Genomic DNA, 26,939 nt, shown 5'->3' with positions numbered 1-26,939 from the left:
TACCCAGCCCATTCCTTCTCTCCAAATCCTTACTTCATTCAAGACCAAGCGTAAGTCTTCTCTCTCCCCCAGATTTTTCTTTTCTGTTGCTTCCAGGTCTCTTGTCATCGGTTCTGCATGGCTTTCTTGACACATCTCACTTTTAACCCTTCTTTTTATAGCTGTCTCCTGTCCAAGCATCTTTTCTCACTCACCAAATGAGTCTCTGGGCAGGGGCGCAAAGCATGTTGTTTCTTGAATCTTTCACCATTATTGACTGGCTCCCGCGGGTGCTTTAAAAAATGGGTTTGACTCCGCCTCCCCCAGACTTCAGATGAGAATCGTACAGTCATCATGAGAGCATGCTTGTTAAACGGTGTGGGCGTGCCATCTGTGTAGTTGCAGGGAGCCCAGCGCTTGCTTTAATGCTCTGCTCTCGCTGTCTGGAAATTCCTAATTTTTGAATAATAGGCCAGACATTTTCATTTTGCTCTGGGCTTTCCGCCCTGCTCATGATCACCTGTAAGAAAAGAGAGTAACACAGTTCAGAAGACACGAAAACAGCAATACTAGGTAAATAAGCACCCCTTCCAGCACTCTGCAAACAAGTCCATTCTGCTGGCACCTCTTGAATTCATCAATAGTACCGCTGCTCTACTTGTCGCATTGGCTTATAGTCCTTCAAAAGCTCATTGCATTGGCAGTTGCTTTAACATTTACTAATATAATCAGTTGAGGTGATTAATTCAGATTAGTGGCTAGTATAAATAGTAGGTAATTTGACATTTGTAAAAATAATTTTATTTTCGAGTACAAATTACTCGTAATTTCAAAGAAAAAAGTAATCCCTAGAATTCAAAGGGAATTTATATCTGTGAATAGGTTCAGTGGTCAGCAGCTAAATGCAAATCTTCACCTGTGGCTAGAGCATCGTTGACTCAAACTACTGGGGCTGGCAGGGGCCCGGAACATAGGATAGCCCATCTTTTCACAGCTGAGACCCAGAGTCTAAAGTCTAACTTGAGTCATTTCTGTCTCTCTGTCATACCCTCATACCACCTGAATTACTGAAGATCTTTAAATCTGCTTTGACCAAATAGTAGTCTTAACTGTGCCTCTTCATAAGGAATCATTATTGTGGAATCATGGATTTTATGTGCAATTTTCCCCAATAATCAAAAAAGCTACATAATTGTACCCAGGGGCACCTGGCTGGCTCAGTCAGTAGAGTGTGTGACTCTTGACCTCAAGGTTGTGAGTTTGAACCCCATGTTGGGTATAGAGATTACTTAAAAATAAATCTTAAAAAAAAAAAAAGCTACGTAATTGTATCCTAAAACTTGTTCAGATATAGACCTCTAAAATTCATACGTGCATTCCCTTTTGAAATGATTCTGTTTGCCTGTAGGAATGAAGACGTGTGCACATTCACGCATCTACTCAAACAGAGAGCCAGGACTAGAATCCCCTGAGACACAAATGCTGGAGCTCTGACCTCTGCCCTTACTAAAATAAAGGAAGACTTGACTTTCAAACATGTTCCTCATTTTTATGCCAATTTCACTTCTCTTTTCTGTCTCTTTTCCTCATACCCAATTCCTGCTCATGCTCTGAAGCCCAGTGTGTTAAACCCACATTGTGCTATTGCTCTCTTCTTCTCTTCCCTCCTGTTGGGTGTAGTGTCTCTGTACCTCCTATGCCTATCATATGTACTATTTGGTGCTAAATCTTGTACTGCCTTTTGAAAAAAGATGTCTGATGAATTCACAGGCTTCTTGAGGACAAAGACTGTCGTGTGTGCCTCACAACCTTTAATACAATGCCCTACTCTATCAACACATGTTCAGTATTAATAGAATTCTGAAACAAAAATATTCTTTGATTGAACTGTGGCTATAGTTTTGTTTCATAATTTGCCTATACTATTCCTCTTTTACTGCTTCAAATACTTTAGAGATGGAAATGACCTTCATAATTCAGTTGATATTTCTCCCTTCTACAAACAAGTTCATATTTTTGCAGTTTGAGATTGCAGCCTGGTGAAACCGTCCCAGTCTCCTACACACCATATTGTGTCAATGCTCCTAGAGTCTTATGAGTGATCACTGATGTCGAGAAAAGAAGAACGAGTGTCAGGTTTTCTTATATACCTGTATACCTGTTTTCAGTATTTCTTGTAATACTCCAGACTTATTACAATTAATGAGTAGCATAACAATTTCATCTTACAAGACTCCCTGGATTCTCTTTCCTCAGGTCAAAATCCAGTTTTGAAGGTGCCTCTTTAGGAAGCGATAAGAATGACTGTAAAACAGAGAGCAAAAATGAATCTAAGATGGACAGGAAAAAGTATTCGTCTTCCAGCCAGGTAACTTGGGAAGGCGGTGCATGTCATGTCAGATGGTGGTGGGAGCACTAACGGCAAGGGAAGGAAAGAACCCAAGTGTGCATCTTCCTGCTGGTCAGGACTCATGTAGGCAGAGATTGTAGAGAATCTGGGAGAAAAGGATGTAGTTCTTTCTGTTGATTCTTAATCAGTATCGCACTTCACCACTGACCTTTCTATGTATCTTGGCCAGTGATGAGTTCCATGCTGTGACCCCTAACCTTGACAAGCGCCCTAAGAGCAAGGACCCATACAGTCGTGTGCTGGTCTAATAATCAGCCAAGACCAGGAGAGCTGCGATAGCCTTGCATTAACATTAAAGAGTCTGATATGGCCCCTGCAATGAATAGAAGGCTACCCAACTGCACCCAGAGGAGGGAAACTGTGAACAGGGTCATGCTTCTCATCCAGGAGTAGTTTAGTTCTGCCCCAAAACACACCCAGATGGGTGTCAAAGCCCAGTTCTGTGTCTTAGAGTGTGGCATACTTACTGGGGTCAATGGTTTGAGGTTGTTACGGACACTTCACCCCTAAATACTTGAATACATGTTTCCTAAGAACTAGAACAACAACAAAAAATCCCCTACTGGTATACAGAAGAAATGTAACTAAACAATAAACATATAAAAATATTACTAATATACAATCCATTTCAGATCTCTATAATTGTCTCAGTAGCCTTTGTAAATGTGTTTTGCTCCCTTTCTCTCTAATCCAATCCAGAAGCACATACTGCATTTATCTGTCACTTTTTATATAGGTCATTCCCACCACCCTTTTTTTTTTTTTTTTTGTCTTTTATTACATTCACATTTTTGATGACTCCATGTTTCAAGTTTTTTGTTCTTTTGGATTTTTTTTTTTTCTTTTTGACCCATGTTATTTTTAAATCAAGTCATGTAACCGATGTTCACTGTAGCCATTAAAAAAATCAATCAATCTCAGGAAAGCCCCCATGGAATACCAAGCTTTAATCCAAGTAACTTTCTGGATGCAAAATGTGCTTTTAGGAGGCAGTGTGAAATGACCTACTTTACGTGAGGTGTTTATAAAATAGCTGACTTGCAGGGACCATCTATCATCTGCATGACCTTGCTAAAGCTCTTCCTTAAAGCAATACTGAGACCAGCGCTGCCATTGAGATGACTCCTAGTTTGGATAATAAAACATGAAGGGCCTGCTTGTACTCTCTCTCTGTTCTGCTCATAAGAGCTGTTTTTTTTTTTTTTTTTTTTTTTTTTTTAATATCAAAAGCATCCTGTCAGGCAGAGGTCCTGTGAAAGGAGGACCAGTTCTACCTCTTAGCTCTGTGGCGCCAGTTAAGTGACTCAGTTTCCCTGAGGCACCCCGTCCAGACCCATGGAATGGGGACATGAGTTCCCCAGGTAATTTGGGGGATGATATTTGTGAAGGCTCATTACCAAATGTAAATTGCTGGCTGTACGTTGTTGTTTTCACAGCTGTGGAAACACATGCTTTCTCCCACCCTAGAGAGTCCTCTCCCCCTGACACTGGCTAAGGAAATACCCTTGCAACAGAAGTAGTGAGAGTGACAATAACAGGTGATGGTGGGTCTTTTAGATGGATTGTCCCATTTAGGCCTTACGGCAGCCCTCTGGGACAGGTAGTGTATTTGCCCGCTGGCACAGAAGATGAATCTGAGGCTCAGCGAGGCTAACTCACTTGGCCAAAATCATACACCAAAGGAGAGATTTAGCCAAGACTTGAACTCAGGTTTATCTGATCTTTTAGCCACTGCCCTCCTCTAACAGTCCTTGTATCTTTAGTGGCCTGGGATTTTCTGCCCTCCCTGGTGAGATCCCTTGGAGTTTCATGTCATTTTTCATTTGGAACATCCTTGTTGAGCCACCTGGGCAGAACGATGACCACCAGCTGCAGCATGGTCAGATGTCTGTCCGTCTGTCCAACCAGCAAGTCACTAATCTTGTTGGAAAATGAAAGCTTGGTGTCCTGCCTACTTTGAATGGTTGTGTCAAAGACTATAAGATCAAAGAGAAGGAATTCCTAAAGACACTATAACAAGGGAGGGGATATTTGTTATGTAATTTATTTATTTTAAAGATTTATTTATTTGAAAGAGAGAGCATGAGCAGGGGGAGGAGCAAAGGGAAAGAGAGAATCTACAAGCAGACTTCACGCTGAGCAGGGAGCCCGATGTGAGGCTCGAGCTCAGGACCCTGAGATCATCACCTGAGCTAAAATCAAGAGTCGGGTGCTTAACCGACTGAGCCACCGAGGCACCCCTTGTTATGTAATCTAAATTGAAGTTAAAATTTGCGATGTTTCACCAAGAAATGCAAGTTGTGACGCCTGTGTTGTGTTCTTGTTGTAGTATAAGGCAAATATGCACTTCCACAAGTTGTTTCTTGACGTCCCAACTGAAGAACCACTGAGGCAAAGTAAGTTCTAACCTGCTTGACTTACTTGAAAAGAAGGTTTTCAAGGCTAATTGGTTTGGGTGTAGAAAGTGGGCTCCCATCTGGGGACTGCATCACCAGGGGGAACAGGTTTTGAAAGTCATGATGTAGCAGGGATGCCAGCTTCATTCAGCTTTCACCAAGCACCTTGAAAGGTAAGAGAGTAGAATGGGAATCTGAATCCCTCCAAATGATAGGGAACCCTCCACGATGGTTCCAGAATGATTCCTCACCTTCTGTATTGACTGTGTATGGGTTGTCCTGAGATTTAAGATAATGAGACTAGAAGAGAGGCCTTTGGAAGAAGACTGAAAAGAAGCACAGATCCTCATGCATGGATAGGTGTCGATCCCTACACTATGCAGGGTGTGACAATCACACTCAAATGCCCTGCCCAGTATACCAGGGAAGACCTACTCTGCTCCTCTTAGGTTCATTAGGACCAGCGTTCCATTCTGGCCTCTCTGTATACAAATGTTAATTAAGCAGAATGCTGGATTCCTGCCATGATGGCCAAACATGTGGATCACATGCTCTTCCCACACTGAGACTATCAGTTTCGAAAGGAGTCATTAGTGACGGTACCGAGAGTGCCATCATTAGCACAAAGTGACACACCTTCCTAAATAGAGATGTTGAAACTCCATTCTTGAACTCCCATTTGTAGTGATAGACTTGCCATTTTATACTGAAGCATATAAGACTTTGAATTAAAAAACAAACTCTCATCCCCGTAGCTTTACTCACTAAAGATGACTGATAAAGACATAAAAGATCTTTTGAGTATATTATCTCTGCCGGTCCTGAGGAACCAACACACTTATATAATTTTTGTTTCATATGGAAATTTTTAAAAATATTTAATTTATTTATTTGAGAGAGAGAGAGCATGAGCAGGGGGACCCGCAGAGGGAGAAGGGGAAGCAAACTCCCCACTGAACAGAAAGCCCCACTTAGGACTCAATCCCAGGACCCCAGGATCATGACCTGAGCTGAAAGTGGACACTTAACTGATCAAACCCCTCAGATGCCCCTTATATGGAAATTTTAAGTGCTCTTAAACCTGTATTTATTTTCCCAGGTTTTACCTGTGCTCTACAGAAAGAGATACTATACCAGGGGAAGCTCTTTGTATCAGAAAACTGGATTTGTTTTCATTCCAAGGTCTTTGGAAAAGATACTAAGGTTAGTATAATTTTTTTAAAAGAAACCTATTCACTTTATTCTATATTGTGAATATCAAGAGTTTTAAGCATAGCAATGTTTATAAATATTCACTGTTACTATACCTTTATATCTTTATTTCCTTTGTCATAGTTCTAATTATTACAGGTCCTAAATACCTCTCAATGACATTAACTTCCCTTTTTCCCTAAAGACCACTCTCAGTTTATTTCCTTATATATGTAGATCTCTCCCACAACCCTATGCTAAATCCTTTCTATCTACCCAGATGTCACCAGAGAACTTTCAAAGCTGCCCATTCAGGGAGTGTGCCATAGTTTGTTTCAAAGAAATATATTGGGGATCCCTGGGTGGCTCAGCGGTTTGGCGCCTGCCTTTGGCCCAGGGCGCGATCCTGGAGACCCAGGATCGAGTCCCACGTCGGGCTCTTGGCATGGAGCCTGCTTCTCCCTCTGCCTGTGTCTCTGCCTCTCTCTCTCTCTCTCTCTCTCTCTCTCTCTCTCTCTCTGTCTATCATGAATAAATAAATAAAACCTTGAAAAAAAAAAGAAATATATTAAGCCCAAGACCATTTTCTTAATAAATGTCGATGTTGACACTGTGTTCCTATCAGTTACCTCAGAGACACATAGAAACAAATAAGTCGGTTATTAGAACTCACTTTGTACCATCGCCAGCACCAAATGAGCAGGAATTGTAAAATTTAGGGCCTGAGTCACACATCCACATTTCCCGGTGGACAACAGTTGACAACTTTTCATTCTCATGAAACAGATTCGAGGGACCACAGGCCCAAGACACCTGTGCTATTAAAGAGGACTGCCTGAAGGAATTGGCAGTTTTCCCAAGCCGCTGCCTTCTAAAAAGAGGACCTTAGGACTGTGTCATAAGAAGGAAAAAGATAATTCCATCCCACTGACATTCTTACCTTTTGACCTGCAAATGTCACACCACAGTTCACTCAGGCCACTAGAATAAGGAGTCCGAGAAACTCCTTAGGTTTGCGTGACCTTCCGACTCATGATTATGAATAAGCAGCTTCTATATTCATGAAGTCACTGGCTGAAAAGCTTTTGTTTTGAGTGGTAGATAGGTTTTATTTAAATATTCTCCCTAAAGCCCCTGGCAATCTCTTAGATAATGACTGTGTAACAAAGACAATGGAAATTCTTGATGTTGTTGGTGTCGGGTCAGCAGGCTAGCACACTGTTCTGTAGGTCAGACATGTTATTTTAATGTTGTTCCGTAATTTAGGTAGAGTTGTGGCTAGACAAACATATTTTGATAAACAGTATTACCTGAATCAGTACAACGAAAAGCAACATTAAGCAGTATTCCACCATATTTCTAGATATATCAATTAAAAGGACTTGTTCAGAGTGGGGAAAGGATTGGGTAGCAGGGATAATTCTTAAGAATTTAGACAGAGCCAATGCCTCTGACCAAAGCAGCAGGGTTGGAGATATTAGTGAACAAAGAATGAGCCTTTGTTAATGGATGGAGGAAATCTTAAACTCAGTAAGTGCAGTTTGAAGCCAGTGTGATCCTAGCGATGGTTTTAAAGTCTAACCACACAAAAAAAGGAAAAAGGAGTGGTGTAACACACTGGTTTTTCAAAGACGCAACATGGCGGAGTTGCTTTTGCATGTGCCATAGCTAATCTTAGAGACAAGAGATTAAAAATTATCAGGGGGTGGGAACATAAGAACCACGGTAGTGACTTATACACTTCTTCCCTTCTGAGGATGGTGCCAAGGAGATTGGAGCTTCAGATCTGTGCCAGAATTGCTGTACTGCCAACAGAACTGGATCCAACACCATCCAGTATGAACTAAAGGCAATCAAACAATTCACTCTAGGAAGGGAAATTTTCTAAACACCGTACTCTCAAAAAATATGAAGTGCAGCCTTAATGTAATCAAGACCTTTTGGTCAACAGCATTTTCAGATGCTAGTCAAATTAAATGTGTGCATGAGATTCCATTTAGTCTCAAACTGAAAAATGATTTATGCTATTTTCACGTGTGATCTGTTTGTCATTTTATATTGAGGAAGTAGTTGATTGAAAATTCCTTAAGAGTGTTCTATGCCTTAGATTATGAAAAAAAAAAAATAACAAATTTATAGCACCTAGTCTCTGTGTTTGTGTTGCTGCTCTGAAACAAAATTAGATTCATTTTTATATCTTCATCCATCTTTGTAGACCTTAATTTTCTTTCCCAAAGTTATCCCAGCTTGTAACTTCTGAGTTATCTCCTACACTTCAGGATTTGTGCAGTAGAGTTCATTGGCAAAATAGGTTTTAGGAAATGTCCCATTAAGATTAGCCCCAGGGGCTCAGTGAGCGTCTGCCTTTGGCCCAGGGGGTGATCCTGGGGTCCTGGGATCCAGTCCCGTATTGGGCTCCCTGCAGGGAGCCTGCTTCTCCCTCTGCCTATGTCTCTGTCTCTCTCACTGTGTCTCTCATGGATAAATAAAATCTTTTTTAAAAAAAAGATTAGCTCCTTGTTCAGGACGTGTGGGTGGCTCAGCAATTGAGCATCTGCCTTTGGCTCAGGGCCTGATCCTGGGGTCCAGGATCGAGTCCTGCATCAGGCTTCTTGCAGGGAGCCTGCTTCTCTCTCTGCCTGTGTCTCTGCCTCTCTCTGTCTCTCATGACATTTATTATTTATTTAATTACTAAATTAAAAATCTTAAAAAAAAAAAAAAAGATTAGCCCCTCGTTCTTACATAGTCTTCCATTCTGGAACTTTGAGGGGCAGTAGAACATACCCATCTCATAAACCTATATATGGGAATGCAAGTATTCAGAATTAAAAGCTCATCTTTCTTCCCCCAAGCTGGCAGTACTAACCTAAGCCCCTCCTCTTCCCCACTAACCTTGTTGCTCTCTTTTAGAATATGTGAAGCATTTTTACAAAATAGATGTTCAAGTGAGTGTGTGTACCTGTGGAGGGAGTCAGGTTGCTTTACCACGGATGTGTGTGACTATGTTTTCCAGGATCAAAGTGATACCATCCATTTCTCTTTGAAACCAAGGAGGGTTGGAGGGATATAACATAAAAGTATTGGAACATCTACTCTTAATGGTATCTGGTACATGCTTTTAGTACATTGTATGAAAAAGAATCCATATTTTGGATTAGATTGGTTCAAATCTCATCATTGTAACCTTTGACAAGTCACATACCTCTCTAAACAAATGTCTAATCTCTTAGAATATGTACTTCATAGGCCTGTCCTAATTAAGTGACTTTCTCATTTCCTGTAATTCTCTATTGTTTGGATCAGAAAAGTTAGAGTTCTTTTATTTCACCTATCCTCTTTTTATGAGATGAATGAGGAAACGATTTTTTTTAATATGGAACACTTGATGAATTTGCACTTATCTTTGTGCCGGGGACATGCTAATCTTCTCTGTATCATTCCAGTTTTAGTATATGTGCTGCCAAAGTGAACACAATAAATCACTTTCTTAATGAGTGCTAGGCATTTTCCAAATATTATCTCACTTAATCCACAGAAAATCCTGGGAAGCAGATAAGAGTATCTACACTTTACACATCTAGAAACTGAGGCTTACAAAAGGCAGCTTGTAAGGTTGAATGGGTCACACAGATAGAGTGGGCCTTAAAAAGTAAAACAGCCCATTGTTTTATCAGCAAAATAGGTTTATTCAGGGATAGAGAAATTGCAATTTGAGCCATGCAAGCTGTGGCAGAGCATAGGCAAGTCTGGAGATCAAGGGAGAAAAATGTTAAATTACAGAGAAAGGGAGGAAGTTGGGAGAGGTTGCTTGGGACAAAAGTCCATTGAAGAGAAGGGAGCATTCAAGCGTTCTCATTGGCTGAGCTTGCTGCTGAGGAGAAATCCTGCCCTCCTCCAGCTGGGTTGGGCTGTAAAGTGGGCTTCTCTTCCTTTTGCAGTCTGCAACCGAGGACCAGAGTAGTGCATGAGAGCGCCCCCTTCTGGCCTCCAGACTCCATTTTAATTTTTTTTAATTATTTGTTTTTATTTAAATTCAGTTTGCCTATACTACCCAGTGTCCAGAGTCCATTTTAAATGAGGTGTCCTTTATTGAGTTGCAGAATAGTAACAGAACTGAGAATTCAGGTCGCAGACTTTTGTCCAGTAGTGGTTTCACTACATCAGTGCTATTCAACGTTTTCCTTGCCCACATGTGCCTAAGGTTATAGAAGAGCAGGGTATGCAGAGATTAGCCCTAAATGGATGACCACAAGCACATAACTTCTTTAGAGCCTTGGGCCTGTCTTTAAGATGGCTCTGTATTTTGCATTCATTCCCTTGTCTCAAGATAAGAGTTTCTCACCAAGCCCTTGAGTAGGATTGATGATGTAAATTTACCCTCTGGCTTTGTAAACAGAACTTTGAGAAGATGCTCACTTTTCTTCTTGGAGGCTGGAGAGCTTACTGGGGGGGAAGGGGGACGGGGGTTGATTTTTCTCAGTTAAACCATTTAAAAATTTTTTTCCTTCAACATGAAGATTTGAAGTCCTGTTCAGCAAAGCCTGAACCAGTATTAACTGATTCTGTTTCAGATCTCTATTCCAGTCTTCTCAGTCACCCTAATAAAGAAAACCAAAACTGCCCTTCTGGTGCCAAATGCCCTGATTATAGCAACAGTCACAGACCGGGTAAGTACACCTCACAGCGAGGGCACCTTAGCTTTGTCCTGTTTGTATCTTGTTTTCCCCTCATTATAATTGTTGACAGTTTTGAATTTCCTGCTGACTTAATTATACTTGCTTGACTGAGGTCAAAAAAATAAAATTCTGGGGATCCCTGGGTGGCTCAGTGGTTTAGCGCCTGCCTTCGGCCCAGGGCATGATCCTTGAGTCCCGGGATCGAGTCCCATGTCGGGCTCCCTGCGTGGAGCCTGCTTCTGCTCTCTCTCTCTCTCTATCTGTGTGTGTCTCTCATGGATAAATAAAATCTTTAAAAAACAAAATTCTTTCCCAGCTTCCCTTTCCCTAACATCTCTTAGAACGGGCTAAATTGATGAATATATTCTGTTTTAATATTTCAAACAGCCACCACCACCACATTGGTGAGGCTGAGGGATACTGAAGAGTCTCTGGGGTGGGGTACCCACCCTCCACAGAACCTTCCTTGGTCCCTCTCCAGAGCCATCCCCAAATATATAATACATACATGCTTGCCATGCACATTCAGCTTTAGGACTAGTGTCTTGGCTTCCAGGTTGCTTTAAGTACTTTTCTTCCATATAGAAATTCTAGAGCTGCTCCAGATTGTTGGGCTGCCACAAACATTTGCAACCAGAAATATTTGCATTGAGAGTGGTGTTTATTTCAATTTGGCCAGAAAGAAGGAATGGAGTAGTTAGTTCTTAACGCATTTTTCACTTGAAATTTTTTAATATTTTGCCTACTATTTCTATGAAAGCATAAAAGCTGCTGTCCATTTCTAACCATACTGAATAAATTGAAGTAGAAAGGGAGGTGGAGGAAAGATAAAAGAGGCTATTCTGATGAGGTAGGAAATAGGTTAATATTTGGAAAAAAAAATTTTTTTTTAATACTAATTGGCTAACAAGCATCAAGTACTTTTCACCAGGCATATGCTAAATACTTTCCTTCTTCTATTTTCATGTTGATTCAACACTGCCATCTAGGAGGGGTAAGTGTTAAGAAAACCAAGGGGCACCTGGGACACTTCAGTTACTTGAGCATCCAACTCTTGGTTTTGGCTCAGGTCATGATCTCAGGATCATGGGATTGAGCCCCACATCAGCAGAGAGTCTGCTTGAGATTCTCTCTCTCCCTATCCCCTCCCACCTCTCTCTCTCTCTCTCTCTCTCTGTCAATAAAAAAATCCTTAAAAAAAAAAAAAAGGAAAATCAAAAGTAAACTGAAGCCAAGAGTGGTTGAATAGTTTGCCTATTGTCACCCACTTCTAAGTATCAGAGTAAGACTTTGCAACTAGGTCTAATGGCAGCACCCACAATGTTAACTACTTTGGAATACGTACTTGCTAGGAAAGCATATCAAGTGATCAAGTGGTCTTGTTGAGGAGTGAAAGGGATAATCACAAACTTCTGGAAAGGGATCTGAAAAGATCAAATAGATGGAGAAAGAGTGAGTTCTAATATTTTCTTCATATACTGTTCATGGTAAAATTATTTTTCCTTGTCATTTGTCTCCAAAGTACTTGCCGAGTCTGATTTCACTTCTTTCCCATCGCTTATGTATTTGCATTCACTAGAAAATCTCCATATTTGTACAAGGGACGGTCTGGAAGTAGCTTGAAACAGAACAAGCCTGTGAGAGCCTCTGGGAAATGTTTAGTGGAAATCTAGGTCAGAACAGAGAAAGAGGACCCTTGGGAATTGTTAAATACCTTGAAAGAAAGAGGGTGGTGGTGGTAGGGAATAAGCTTTAAAGAGGTTCTAGCAAATATCACTAGCCTTTTTTTTTTTTTTTTTTTTTTTTTTAGTGTCCAGGTCCTTTCCTGCCTGTGCTTGTTTGTTTGGAGCATCAATGTTAGCATATTGAAGCCTTCATGTTGCTCTCTGTTGCTTTATTACTTAAATGGGGTCTGAGGGTTTTGTTGCTCTTGTGGGGGAAGTGGGGGAATAGGTTTGGTTTATTCCAGAAATGGAATTTAAAAAATGTGTGAGTGAATGAGACTGTAAACCAGAAAACAGTCTCCATCATTTGAAAAGGAAAAGAAAAAATACACATATATAAGATTATATTATATATGCTTAATATATCTCTATATATAATATATAATAACTACTGTTTATATTCTACATATACTATTTATATATAAAATATATATTTAAATGTATAGATATATTTATAAATTTTGCACTCTCACTTCTTTTCAGGTAGTATCTGTTAATAATGACTGTTTTCTTTTTCAGTACATATTTGTCTCCTTACTCTCCAGAGATTCTACTTACAAGCTACTAAAATCTGTGTGTGGACACTTAGAAGTGAGTACAACCTCCCTCGGCTCCTTTGCTGTCTCCTCTCTGTATTTCCTGTGGTTTTGTAGTTGATTTGGGTTTTCATTTTGTTTCAATAATTTCAGAATATGAGCGTCGGGAACAGTCCCAACCCATCTTCTCTGGAAAACAGTTTCCGGGCCGACCGCCCTTCCTCTCTGCCTCTGGTGAGTTGCCTACGTAACTATCTGAATGCAACAGAAATGAAATGTGTCCCACAATCATATTTATCTTACACCATGACTGGGGGAGAGACAGAGAGTAGGACCTTAATATCTGAGGTAAAATGAAGACCCAGGGCACTTCTATGCTGAAGAATAGGGTGGGAAACGGGGGGAGAGAGGAGGCCATAAACTGTTTTCAATTAATTGAAAAGAAAAATAAATAAATAAAAAAAAATAAAGTAATTGAAAAGCTGTCCTGCAAAAGGAACGTGATAGTGGGCTGTCTGGTCAAGTGAGTGGTCGGTGGAGGTGTTCGTAAAACTTTGCTGTCTTTCCTTGTCAGTGTTATTTTAGAGGAATTCACCAGTCTCTTAAGGTAGCGGCATGATTCATCCCCACGAATTGCTGTGTTCCAGGCACTGTGCTAGTGTATGCTACAAGGACACTAAGAAAAATCAAAACTAGTTCTTGGCTTCTAAGACTTTATAGCTTAGTAGAAAACATGAGGAATATCCAGAAATAATTGTAAAAGAACTCTATAGTGACTAAGTGAAAGAGTTTTTTTCTTTAGACTTTGTTGACTGTATAGTAAATCTCCAGTGGAAAGTAGTTCCCCCTATTTGTACAAGATTTATACCTATGATGGTATAATGTCATCCCGAGACTCCTAGCCATATTTATTTCAGGTGATTATTCCAAATTGTTTACTGTTAAATGTTGGGATACCCTGGGTACAGTGGTAAGAGCCCATGCTTTTAACATCTACAGATATGTTTTGAGAGCTGTTAAAAAATACAGGAATTGAAAACATATACATATAAAAGTTTTGCAGGAATGTTCACAGCAGGCACACCTAGGTGGCTTAGTTGGTTTAAGTGTCTGCCTTCAGCTCAGGTTATGATCTCGGGGTCCTGACTGAGCCCCATATCAGGCTCCCTGCTCAGTGGGGAGTCTGCTTCACCCTCTGTTTCTGTATACTTTCTATCTCTTAGGTGAATGGGTAAAATCTTACAAACAAACAAAAAAAAATGTTCACAAAAAAAAAAAAAGAAAGAAAAAAAAATGTTCACAACTGCACTGTTCATAATAGCCAAAAAAAAAAAAAAAAAAAAGGTAGAAACAATCCTAATGTCCATCATTTGCAGAATGGGTAAATAAAATGTGATATGTCCATAAAATAGAATATTATTTGACCATATAAAGGAAGGAATACTGACACATGCAACATGGACGAACCTTGGAAACATGATGCTAAGCAAAAGAAGCTAGACACAAAAGGCCACATATGCTACAATTCCATTTATATGAAAAGTCTGAGATAAATCAATAGAGACAGAAAATTAGTGGTTGCCAAGGGATGGGGGAGGGAGAAATTAGGAGTAACTGCTAACAGGTAAAGGGTTTCACTTTGAAGGTAGTGGAAATGTTCTGAAATAAGACAGTGGTGATGGCTGCATGAAAATTGTGATTATTTTAAAAACCACTAAATTGCATGCTTTAAATGATGACTTACATTACATGACTTTTATCTCAATTAAAAAAATACCTTGGGGGACAAAAAAGTAATGGGAAGTCATACAAAATAAAAGACAACACATAGGATTTAGAATCCAACAAACTGAGTTTCAAATCTGGGTTCCACCCAGCTTAGTTATGGTATCAGACAAGCTCTTTACCTGCTGTGACTCAGTTTCTTCATCCAGCAAAATGCCAACCCCATGATGTGGCCATGAAGATTAAGTGCAGTTGTCAAGGAGCTTCTGCAAACTGCCTGCTACATGATAGGTCGTCAGTCAATAATTATGATATTGAGTAGAATTCCAGTATCTGCTGCAATCAATAAAAAATAATGCCTTATTCAAAAAAAAAATTATGATATTGAGGAGACTTGAATTCTTCAACTTTCTATCCCCTATAAATTCCTGCATGAAATTGAAATGAGTTGTTGAAATGATCAAAAGATAGCTAGTTTAAGCCGAAGGGTGGGTCATTTCCTTACATGAGGAATCTCTTCATTTGGCAGCTAACTTAACTGAAAATCTCAACCTACTTGGAACTTCCCCAGAGACACTTTAATGACACCAATAGTCCCATCAGTTCTTAAGTATTTGGGGGAAACAAGTAGGATATAAAGTAAAAGAGCCCTGCTTTTTCCCTACTGCTCACCCCTCTACCCTCTGTCTCTAATTCAAAAGTGATAGTACGGACTCTTAATTTGGTTGGGGTTTGGGGAAGCTAAAACCTTCCTTTCAGTGTCTCATTTGTTAAACCCATTTTTCCTTTCACTTCCAACACCTTTTTTAAAACTCGGATTTAAAGAATACCTTTGCATGTAGAACATGTACTTAGAAAACTGTGCATCTGTTTGTTCTTGTATAGGTTTCTGTGTCAATCACTTTTTCTCATTACAAAGTGCTAATGAGATTTCTCCAGTTCTACCCTAGAAGGTTTGCAATCATCAGCAGTTCAACTTTTTTTCTAGTTATTTGTTGTTTCCAACAAGTTGGCCACTGTTGACAGAATTCTAACCGCCCAGAAAAATCCGTTTCGGTCACCAGATACCCTGATCTGTTGAGGAAATCCCAGTGGTATGGAGTAATCCTCCCTTCTTTTTCAGTATTTTATAGGTCAGGCCCAAGTGAAAGGGCTGACAGTTACAGAGTCCTGTCTGTTCAATGAGGGGAATTTAATTCTGTACACTTCATTGTTTCCTTTCAGGATTTCAACGATGAATTCTCAGATCTGGATGGAGTGGTTCGACAAAGGCGGCAAGAGATGGAAGGATACAGCAGTTCTGGCTCTCAGACTCCTGAATCTGAGAACTCCCGAGGTCTGAGACATTTCTTTGTCAACTAAAATAGAATGTTCCACAAAACATCCTCGTCTCACCCCTGTCAAACAAAAACAAAACCCAACAAAACCACCTTGTCAATTCATTAAGAAGGGACTAATTATCAATTAATAATTGAGAAGGGACTCTGGAGAAAGGATGGCTTGAAAGTTTAGGTAAAAGGAATTGTTTACATGGTAAATATCCATTTCTCTTTACACACATTCAATATGTGTCTCTTAAATTGACACAATATTAGGGTGGTTGAAAGAGAAAAAACACAAAATGTTTTTTCTTTTTACCTCTTCCTTCAATCATATTATTCACTGTTATAGCTGAATGGCCCCCATGAGTCAGTGGGCTAAGAACAGACTGTCTTTATATCATTATGTTACTTGCCTAAGCACTGAATTTCAATACCTATCCAGGGAACCAACTTGTGAGAAGATGTATTTATAGTCTCAGCCTTTATGCATGTTGTGAGATTGATTTGCTTTGTGGTTGATCCTGTGTTTCTAAATGCATTGGGAAGAAACTTAGCCAGCCCCATTTTTGGCTTGATAGATTTCCATGTGACGGAATCCCAGACAGTTCTGAATGTCTCCAAGGGAGAAACAAAACCAGCTCGGGCAGATGCCCATGTGACTAGAGTACCTGAAGGAAAAGCCAAGAGTCTCCCTGTACATGGTAAGGAACAGAAGGTCTTGGATAGGGGACAGTGGCAGACATCTGCTTGTAACTTTTAAAGGGCCTATTTCAGGGGAACCTGGGCAGCTCAGTTGGTTGAGCATCCTACTCTTGGTTTTGGCTCATGTCACGATTTCAGGGTCCTAGGATCATTCCCCATGTCAAGGTCCATGCTCGGTGTAGAGTCTGCTTGGGAGTCTCTCTCTCCCTCTTTCTCTGCTCATGAGTGCTCTCTCTCACTCTCTAAAGAAATTAATTAAATCTCAAAAAAATAAATAAAAGCTCCTCATATTTTACTTTATGACTGCCTTTCATATCCCTCCCCTCCTTTCCTACTGTAGGTCTTTTTTCTTTGCATATTAATTCATGTATTCATTCAACAAACAGTATCCAATTCTCTGCTTTATCATCAGGGATATAAAGGTGAATAGCCTTCCTGGAAGTCCATTATTTTGAAAACTTTGAGATTGTTATTCAAAAATTGATGATAAAACTCAAATTACTGAATTGTTTATTTACTAATTATACTAATAACTGTTTACCAATTATACTGGTATGAGAGTTTTGTACACGATTCACTCCAGTGCAATGCTTGACACAGAGGATGCTCTCCGTAAATATGTAACATGTTGGAAGGAATTACAAGTACTGGTTAACGTGGAAGGCTTCAGTGAATGTTTTCTCTTGCAAGTACCTCTTCTCCATAGGGACTTTACTGGATAAGGGAGGTGTGTGGTAGTTTTAAACCTGTTCCTCTTTTCCTCCCCTAACAGGTCAGTCAGAAACCATTGGAGTCTTACACAAAGTCAAGTCTCAGACACGTACAACTCTGCACCATATTCTTATATTTTACGCAATTGTGTAAGTAGATGTATTTACTATGAGTGACTTAAGAAAATGATTCAGTTCTCTAAAAGAATAATCTCACGCTTCCAAGAATCGTTGTAAATCTCAGTTATCTCTAATGTGACCCAAATCTTTCCTTTAACAGTTTTTGTCTCCTAGTCCAACATTTTTTTCCCTTATACTTAGGTCACATCCCCTTATTTAAATAAATAGAAGGGAGGAAGACCACAGTGTACCAATTCCAGCAAAGGACTAACTTCTGAGTGGATACTATTAATAAGAAAACTGTTCTGTGAATGCTGAAGCATCTTTGGCCTTTTACTATTTATTTTCTCATCTATCCCATGTCCTCTGGACAGAGGCCAAAACAACTTTAAAATATCTTCATCCCCTCTACTGAAAACTCAGGCAAAGACTTTAAAAAAATTCCCCCTCAGATTCCATTCCTGAACCAGTTGTTTTTCTGAAAATAAGCTGACCCAGTTCTAGGCTGTTCCTTACAACCCAGGAGGATGTGCCCAGTTTGGTTTCCAGATAAAGAGGGGAATTTGTGAGTCACCAGAGAACAAGACTGGGCACTCACTGGCTAGGCCCTCCTAGTACAGGACATAGCACCACTGGGAAAAGGAGCAGAGTCTGGCAATCCACTGTGGGCATGGCCGAGAGACCCTAGAAGGATGGCCATTGTTTGTAAGTTGAGGAACCTGGGCCAGAAGATTTTAAATCCTGTTCTAGCTCTCAAGTTTTGTGACAAGCATCAGCCCATTGAGAAAAGACCTTTCTCGGGATCCCTGGGTGGCGCAGCGGTTTGGTGCCTGCCTTTGGCCCAGGGCGCGATCCTGGAGACCCGGGATCGAGTCCCACGTCGGGCTCCCTGCATGGAGCCTGCTTCTACCTTTGCCTGTGTCTCTGCCTCTCTCTCTCTCTCTCTCTCTCTCTCTCTCTCTCTCTCTGTGTGACTATCATCAATAAATAAAAATTAAATAAAAAAAAAAAGAGAGAGAAAAGACCTTTCTCAAGTCTCTTTGGCAAGTTAATTTTGGGGAATATGTTGCCTTCGGTGTACAACACTGGCTCTGAGTTTGTTGTTTTATGAATGTGAGTTCATCAACCTATTGAAAATCTCCCTTTCATCCCTTTCCAGGGTCTGTGCACTAATCATCTCCACCTTCTACATGAGATACAGAATTAATACTCTGGAAGAGAGGCTGGGGTCACTAACCTCCATTGTGGACACTCATCACGAGTAAGACGATTCCCTGCAGTGCCATCTGCTTGCTACTGAGACTACTATAATGTTTGGTGCTTACCATCCTTCTTAGCAAACATAAATTGAGGTTACATTCTGTATGAGACGTTTGGTTAAGGGTCTTTGTGGGAAGTAGTGGGGCAGGTGGGAGAGTCCTAGAAATGAACGCCCTGACTGAACAGTTCTTGAGTTGCTAAAGTGTTGCCAGTTTATCAAGAAACAAGCATACATTATCTTTTCTATTATCCTAAGACTCAGTTGTGACCTTGGCCCATTTATTAAAATATACCAGTTTATCTTAGTAAAATGGCAGTGGGAAAAAAAAATGGCAGTGGGTGAAGACATGAATAGCAAAGAAGCAATTCAAGTAACTCAGCTTATTTAGCATGTATTAACTCTTTATATTAATTCATATATTTATGAAACTTTTTTTAATTTATGAAACTCTTGACCACTTTGAAGATCTCTGTAACTAGTAATAACTGAATGCATCTGTGAAGGTTTTTCCATCACAGTCATGTTTAACATTCCTGACGTAATTAAACCTATTCACACACAAAGCTCTTTTCTTTAAATCCATATACATGAGGATTTTGATGCATTACCTAAAAAGTAAAATAAATTAATCCATGTTAGAAAGCATACTTTTAACCCAAGTTCTTTTTCTTTAAACTTTTGGGTTGTGGAATTTTTTTTTCATTTATTTATTTAAATAATCTCTTCACCCATTGTGGGCCTCAAACTCATGACCCAGAGATCAAGAGTTGAATGGTCTTCTGACTGAGCCAGCCATGTGCCTAACCAAGTTTTAAAAGTAGAGATACTCATTTACAGAGTTTGTACCACATGCTAGAGACTCTATTAGAATAGATATATACATGCACAAATGCAGTTTTCTCTCATTTTATGTTCACCATAACCCTTTAAGATAACTTTTATTCCCATTTTATAGATGAGGAAACTGAGACCTAGAGAAATAATTTAATGTCTTACAGTTTGTAATAAAATCAGGACACAGATGCAAGTCTGTATGACTACAAGGATAGGCTTTCTAGTCTATCAATGGCTTGGTTGTGATGTACAGCTTAGCAACTGCATCAGGCTAGAGTGTGCTTCAGAATCATCTGGATGGCTTATGAAAACAGACTGCAGGGCTCATCCCCAGAGTTTCTGGTGCACTCGATCTGAGGGCCTGAGAATTTGCATTTCTGTCAAGTTACCAGATGATGTTGATGGTGCCAGCCTGGGTCTAAACTTGGAGAATGATTATACTATGCCATTCTGTGGCCTCTTTATGCTCAAATAACTACCTTAAAGTCTTGTTCTGTGGCTTACATGTCTATTGGCATTTAGGGTTTTTTTGAACCATATATATACCTTTGAGCCATTAATACAAAAGCATAAAGAATGGCCTGGAATAGATTTATACTCTGCCCTTATTTCCTCTCTCCCATCTTGTTCAAAATGTTAACATACCTAGTCTACCCTAATCTAACATTCCCTCCTAGTTCACTATCATATACAAGGTTGATTTTTTTTTTCAATATACCTCATAATTTTTTAGGAAATGAACCTCCTATTATCATTTTGTTAACTTGGAGATAAAGCGGAAACTCTGCTAACAAGCACAAAAGGAATATTCATTCTACTATTTAAATAATCAACCCAGGAACAAATACCAGAAATCAAGATTATTTATGACTGATGGGAAGAAGATGTTCATAAGGAACTTTCATAGGACCTAAGCTTCTTTTCCTATCTTTCTTCCTCCAAAGTGATCCAGCCATAACTGCCCAGTAGGTAGACCCACACTTGTAACTGGATTGGTTAGTTGTCACAGTTCATTCCTTTTACCTGCTTTGTTGGTACATCTGTAGCCTATACACTGTCAGAATTTCATGCTGATCCTTCAGTTCTGTGGGTCTCAGTTCCTTCCTCTAAATACTCAAAGATTCCAATTCAGTTTCCTGTTTGGAATCTAAGATTTTGATAGTATGCCTCAGGGATAAAGAAAGAACCATTTGTTTTTAGTAGTAGTAAACAGAAAAACATCTGATTGCTTTTTTAATGTTTAGTCGATCATCAGTCATTTACCAAGTACCTGTGTAAAATAATCAGACCCATTATTGCCATATAAAAACCAAATGGCTGGGGTGCCTGGATAGCTCAGTCGGTTAAGCATTCCACTCTTGTTTTCGGCTCAGGTCATGATCTCAGGGTGGTGAGATCGAGCCCCAGGTTGGACTCCTCCCTCAGCAGGGAGTCTGCATGAGATTCCCTCTGCCCTTCCCCCTGCTCGTATGCTCTCTCTCTCTCTCAAATAAATAAAATCTTTTAAAAAAAAATAAAATGTCATTTATTTATTCATGAGAGACACAGGCAGAGGGAGAAGCAGGCTTCCTGCAAGGAGCCTGATGTGGAACTTGATCCCGGGATCACATTCTGAGCAGAAGGCAGATGCTCATCTGCTGAGCCACCCAGGTGTCCCAATAAATGACATTTTAAAATAAATAAAAACCTAGTGCTGGGATGCCTGGGTGGCTCAGCAGTTGAGCATCTGCTTTCAGCTCAGGTCATAATCCCAAAATTCCAGATCGAGCCACACATGCAAGGAGCCTGCTTCTCCCTCTGCCTGTGTCTCTGCCTTTTCTTTGTGTCTCTCATGAATAAATAAATAAAATCCTTAAAAGGAAAAAAAAAACCTAATAGCTAAAAATAAATTACAACCAAGAAATACGGAAAGGGGATACAGACCACAGTTCTTAACCTTAACATGAAAATCTGATAAACAGCTTTAGACCACTCCTCCAGGAAAATGTACCGACAGCTCTGAGTTTCCTAGTTTTAGCTGGCGTAGGACCCCAGTGGGCCCTGGGGGAAGAGCCCATGCCAAAAATAGTTCAAATGGTAAACACTGAATACATCTGTTAGATTATAAGAATAGTTACATGGGCATAGCAAGTCTCAAAAAAAAGAACTACAAAAGTCTCACACTTCAGGAACAATTTCATTAAAGACCTTCCTGCACATTCTTGGGACACCTGGGGGGCTCAGTGGTTGAGGGTCTGCCTTCATCCCAGGACGTAATCCTGGGGTCCTGGGATCGAGTCCTACATCGGGCTCCCTGCGGGGAACCTGCTTCTCCCTCTGTCTGTGTCTCTGCCTCTCTCTCTCTCTCTCTGTCTCTCATGAATAAATAAATAAAATCTTTTAAAAATTTAAAAGACCTTCCTACACATTCTGAAAAGTTCCTATGTGTAAATGGCCCCTCCTCCCATAAAAAATAAGTCTGGCTGAGAAGAGCACCAATTGTTGTAGATTTCTGCTGTGGTGAAGATAGGGCGGGTGTCAGAGGTTACCAAGAGGTCTAAGAAGCCATGTGCTGGAGCAGAATTGCCTGATTTTTGTGGGGAAGCCAAGGCACAACAGCAACACTTCAACAAAAATAGCTTCAGAGGCTTCCCGCTGAGCTTTCAGGATTCCTGCAGAGCCTTTCTGGTACTAGCAAGTTAAACGCGCGCGCACACGTGCGCACGCACTCTCTCTCTCTCTCTCTCTCTCTACTACCCTAGCGGAGTGTTCTGTTCAAATAAATGTAAAGCATGTTCATTCCACTTATTTTGTCACCCCTGCCCACAATAAATTTTCTCTTTGTTCCTACAGACAGACAGCACCATCCGGCCTGGGGTCACAAGTACAATTAAATGTGGAAGTCCTCTGCCAGGAGCTCACGGCTAACATAATCAAATTAGAAAAGGTGACTCATTTATTTCCTGTGTTGAGGCAGGAGCCAGAGTGCCTGTGGATTGCCATAGAGCAGGGGTTACACACACAAACACTTTCGGGGTGTAAGGGAGCAGCCTCAGTGACCAAACCCAGCCAGGGGATTTCATGGTACATGTGAAAGAGGTTTGTTTGTTTTTTCCCCCCCCCACACTAAGAAATGGGCTTCAATCTCATTCTCCTTGTGGATGGGTCTTTAGCTTTTCCTCCTTAGTTAGAAATATTTCTCTCTCCCACAAGGGCCCCATGGCAAGTGACTCAGTGGAGAGACACGGCAGGGAGTGTCCTGACCACAGAGTGAGCCTGGCTCCATCCAGGCTGATTGTTGCCATACACGAAATACTGTATTCAGTCTCAGTTATAAGCCCTGCCAGATCGACATCCCTCTTCTGTCAACATCCCTCTTCTGTCCAACAGAGAAAGAGTCAAAGTTTCAAAGTAACTCACTCTTGAGGAGACACGCAAAGTTGGCAGATCTGGCTCTGACTCCAAAGTTAGGTTTGCTGCTCCTCACCATCTGTCTCCTGAGGCCCTGCCAGTGAAGCCAGTGATGGACCTTTGCCCTCTAAGAGTATCTTCCAGTAGGGCAATTTTAGAGCAGATCTGTCCTTAAGCCTGCGTCATTCTTTGAAGTCAGTAGGAGGGTGAACAAGAAGGTGGGCTCAGTAGAAACAGCCCAGAGTTAAACCAAATTAACATTTCTTAACTTCTCCTTTCAGTAGTCTATCTCCTGCATCTGGCAGTTTGGTTCGGCCCTAAACCCTAAGGAAAGGTTTAAAGTGAAGGGTTCAGTTCAAACCGCTACCACAAATGCCCAGTATTTGGTGGCTTTCCCTAAGTGCAGTTATGCTTACTTGGTAAGACACGTGAACTACAAATGTGTCCAATTATGTTGGTTTTGCTAGACTAACTGGTATTTAGAATTCAACTACTCGAGTATTGAGAGCAAAGGAATCTCCAGAGTTCAGTTCTAAACCCAAGCATGACATCTAATTCCTATTGAATCTGTGGATGAACTTGGAAACTTTTTCTTCTCTTTTTAATCCAAAATCATCCCAGAGAAGGTCTGATGTAGCCACCAGAAGTGTTTTCTTTTCTAAAATGTTAGTTGCTGAGAATTGAGGATACTTTTTTTTCTTTAAATGAAATGCTTACACATGTTTGGCTTCCATGCTAGCCTAGAGAATGGGGTGGTGTTCATTTTCTGGGTTGTTCACGCTGGCAAACGGTATTCTTTGGACCAGAAGCACACAGAATCCTACCACTCCCTTGTGCATTTTTTCCCACTCTTGCGCCAGGCCTAGCTAGGGTACCACATGCTGTAAGGAGGGCCAGAAAACAGGAGAACCTGTCCACAGCAGGCCGACAGCTGGCCACGTCTGGTACATCCTGGCTGAGTGTCCGATGGAGGCCAGCTCCTCGACGAGGAGGCCCTGCTGTACCAACAGAAACCTCAGCCCCCTGAGCAGAAGCAGTCAAAAGTCGAGTTGGGCCCAAATGCCTGTGTTGAAGTTCTGAAAAGCTATATGTTGCACACTGCTCCAAGGACTCTATACATCTTTGATAACATCCTTAATGACTTACTTCTTTGTGGTCTGCTCATTTTCTGTGATTACACTGTAGCCACCAAAGAAAAATACTCCCTAACATCTGGGGGCCAGGTGGCCTAGTCTATTCCCTTACCTCTGGTTTCCTTACATCTCAGTATTTTGGGAATATCTGTGAGCCTGATCACATAGTCCCGTATCTCTCTCTCCCTACCTGGCCCCACCTGTCCCTTACTCATTGGCATACACATATTAGATCCTTTCCTCTTTGCCAACCCTCTGTGCCTGAGGGAAATCATAGGCTTTTTCTACAAAGTCTGGAGCCCCTGGGTGGCTCAGTCTGTTGAGCATCAAACTCTTGGTTTCAAGCTCAGGTAGTGATCTCAGAGTTGTGAGTTCAAACCCTGCATTGGGCTCCACACTCAGCAGGGAGTCTACTTGAGATTCTCTCTCCCTCTCCCTCTGCCCCTCCCCCAACTCATGCTCACACCGTCAAAAAAAAAACACACATATATATATAATCTTTCTTTTGTTCCATGGAGTTCCTCACTCATCACAGTATTGCTCGTTGAAAATTCCTTGCTCAGAATTCTTTACATTCATTTACTCAACAAACATCTACTGAGCACATTTTTATTGTCCAACACGGTATCATAGTTTTCAGATCCAAAGATACGTCATGGACCCTGTGCCTGTGAAATTCAGTCTTCTGGGAAATGTGTAATATCTAGTAGGAGTGTTAAACATTGATGATTTGAATCAGACACCACATGACACACAGGCTCTGTAAGGATCAGTTTCCCATTATCTCTGCATTTAGGTCACACTTGGCGTTGCCAGGGCTTTTGTTCTTTTTCTTCCATCTGATTTCTCTTGGTCTCTCCTGACATTATCATCTTGGTGCTACTCTTTCTTTTTTAGCCCTTTTTTTTTTTTTTTTTTCATTTTAAAGTGGATTATCAGCAGAGTTTGATTCCACTAAGAAGCATTTGCCTGATCTAAAACCTGGGGGGTAGCTTTTATTCAAAGAAGAGATGAATCTCGGGCAACCTGGGTGGCTCAGTGGTAGAGCCTTTGCCTTGGGCTCAGGTCATGATCCCAGGCTCCTGGGATTGAGTCCCACATTGGACTCCCTGCAGGGAGCCTGCTTCTCCCTCTGCCTATGTCTCTGCCTCTCTCTGTGTGTCTCTCATGAATAAATAAAATCTTTAAAAAAAAAAAAAGTCAAACATTATCTAGGTCATGGCAAACAGGTCCTTGATATACTCCATTCTATTTAATAACAGGAACTTCTCTCTCATTCTTTCAAGATACAAAACAACCTACAGAAGCTGCTTGAGAATGGTGACTGACAGACTGGATGGTTCAGACCAACATGATACCTCGTGCTTCCCTTTGAAGAGAAGGTGCTCCCCTGGACATTGTTGTGGCACGCTCCCTGCTGGCCAGAGGAGTGATGGGCATCCCCAGCCACATCCGCACTTGGAGGTCTCCAGCTCAGGATAGGGGGGAAGGGGGAGGAATTCTGGTTCCTGTGCAATAAACATTGACCCTGACTCTGAGGAGGTTTTCAGTGCTGCTGCCTGAAGAAAACAGACCCATCTCTGGAAGTCTCAGGAAGGGTCTGGTGGACACTCTCTCAGATGACTGTGGTTTCCACAGTCATCATGACTGTGTCAGCAAACACACTCCACTCCATGCATTTTTAGTCCTTTTCATGCTACTTTTCTCTCCTTTACACCCCCCCTGAACCAACCTTCGAACTAAGGGATAGATCTCATGCCAAAAACTGGATACTGTCCTTTCGAGAATTAGCCATGACTCTCCAAAACAGACTTGCCTCTGACAACACCAGCAGCATTTTTTTTTCGTTCCTGCCCCTTCTGCTGTTCTCTTGTGCTTTAAATCACCCTGTGTATCTTCTTAAGTGAGTACGAGCAAGAATATCACAGAGCAGATTAAAAATGTTTATGTTTTGTTGTGTTCCTATAACTAATACTAAATTGGACTGATCATCACACCCACCCCAGATCCAGAATCTGTGACACATGCAACTTAAGTATTAAATTAAACTTACTCTGAAACCAAAACTAATCTTTCTTTAAACCAAAAAGTACAATATGATTTGATACTGGATGAAAAACTGACTTTTCGAGTTTACAGGACTCTTAGTTTTGAAAAACAGGATGCCCATATGGAATGCTGAAACGCCTCTTAGCATGACAAATGCCTGCTTCTCTCTCTTGTTGACTAAAGAAGTAACTGGTGGTCTGCTAACTTGTATTTAACGTATCGGTTGGCTGGTTTTTATTAATTATTTAGATACCTTAAATCTGTAATATAAATGATACTGTTTCTATTGGCAATGCATTTTATAATCATTTCTATGAAATGTACTTTGTTTAATCAGATAAGCTAATAAATGAATTGGTTACATCATTTATATTTGTTAGCCTGCTGGACATGAACTGTGCCTGGTGCACCCCCTGGCTTTTAATAAATACTCATTGGTTAAAATGCCCTGCTAATAACACTGTGTTTTGTCTGTTTGTAAGCCCTTTTAACTAAGACAACATGCCTTTTTAACTGTTTTTCATCTCCTCCCCACTACTTCCAACTCACTCACCTATGCTTCTTTCCTCCCAAGTATTCATTTCAAAACTCAAAAATTACTTAAATTCTGGGGTTGTATTGATACAGGGAAAAGAAAATGAATTCTGGGGGCACCTGGGTGGCTCAATGGTTAAGCATCTGCCTGTAATCCCAGGGTCTTGGAATCGAGTCCTGCATCGGGCTCCCCCTCACCCCCCGGGAGCCTGCTTCTCCCTCTGCCTGTGTCTCTGCTTCTCTCTCT

The 26,939-nt window shown here is 40.8% G+C and overlaps 1 protein-coding gene and 1 non-coding gene across 5 annotated transcripts in view; one reads left to right on the top strand and one right to left on the bottom strand.

The window, feature by feature from the left end:
* GRAMD2B (GRAM domain containing 2B) overlaps window positions 1–26,616 on the top strand; it is a 111,256-nt gene extending 84,640 nt beyond the window's left edge. For 2 of the 4 annotated variants that reach the window (XM_041761371.1, XM_041761368.1), the window contains exons 3-15: window positions 8–50; window positions 2,236–2,347; window positions 4,719–4,785; window positions 5,885–5,988; window positions 10,548–10,643; window positions 12,896–12,967; window positions 13,066–13,146; window positions 15,862–15,973; window positions 16,538–16,660; window positions 17,434–17,521; window positions 18,651–18,752; window positions 22,419–22,512; window positions 25,396–26,616. In XM_041761371.1, coding sequence (XP_041617305.1) covers window positions 8–50; window positions 2,236–2,347; window positions 4,719–4,785; window positions 5,885–5,988; window positions 10,548–10,643; window positions 12,896–12,967; window positions 13,066–13,146; window positions 15,862–15,973; window positions 16,538–16,660; window positions 17,434–17,521; window positions 18,651–18,752; window positions 22,419–22,512; window positions 25,396–25,437 — 1,136 coding nt within the window. In that variant the 3' untranslated portion in view covers window positions 25,438–26,616. The remainder of the gene's footprint in view (window positions 1–7; window positions 51–2,235; window positions 2,348–4,718; window positions 4,786–5,884; window positions 5,989–10,547; window positions 10,644–12,895; window positions 12,968–13,065; window positions 13,147–15,861; window positions 15,974–16,537; window positions 16,661–17,433; window positions 17,522–18,650; window positions 18,753–22,418; window positions 22,513–25,395) is intronic. The other 2 variants (XM_041761367.1, XM_041761370.1) reach the window with 1 other exon arrangement.
* Window positions 9,344–9,449, bottom strand: LOC121496339. The gene has a single exon (XR_005989170.1). It is a non-coding gene; the product is annotated as a U6 spliceosomal RNA (small nuclear RNA).
* Window positions 26,617–26,939: the final 323 nt, after the last annotated feature.

Source organism: Vulpes lagopus, chromosome 7, assembly GCF_018345385.1.
Source record: "Vulpes lagopus strain Blue_001 chromosome 7, ASM1834538v1, whole genome shotgun sequence".
NCBI classification, from domain to species: Eukaryota; Metazoa; Chordata; class Mammalia; order Carnivora; family Canidae; genus Vulpes; species Vulpes lagopus.
The sequence above is the reverse complement of the archived record's forward strand: the minus strand, read 5'-3'. Positions and strand labels throughout refer to the sequence as shown.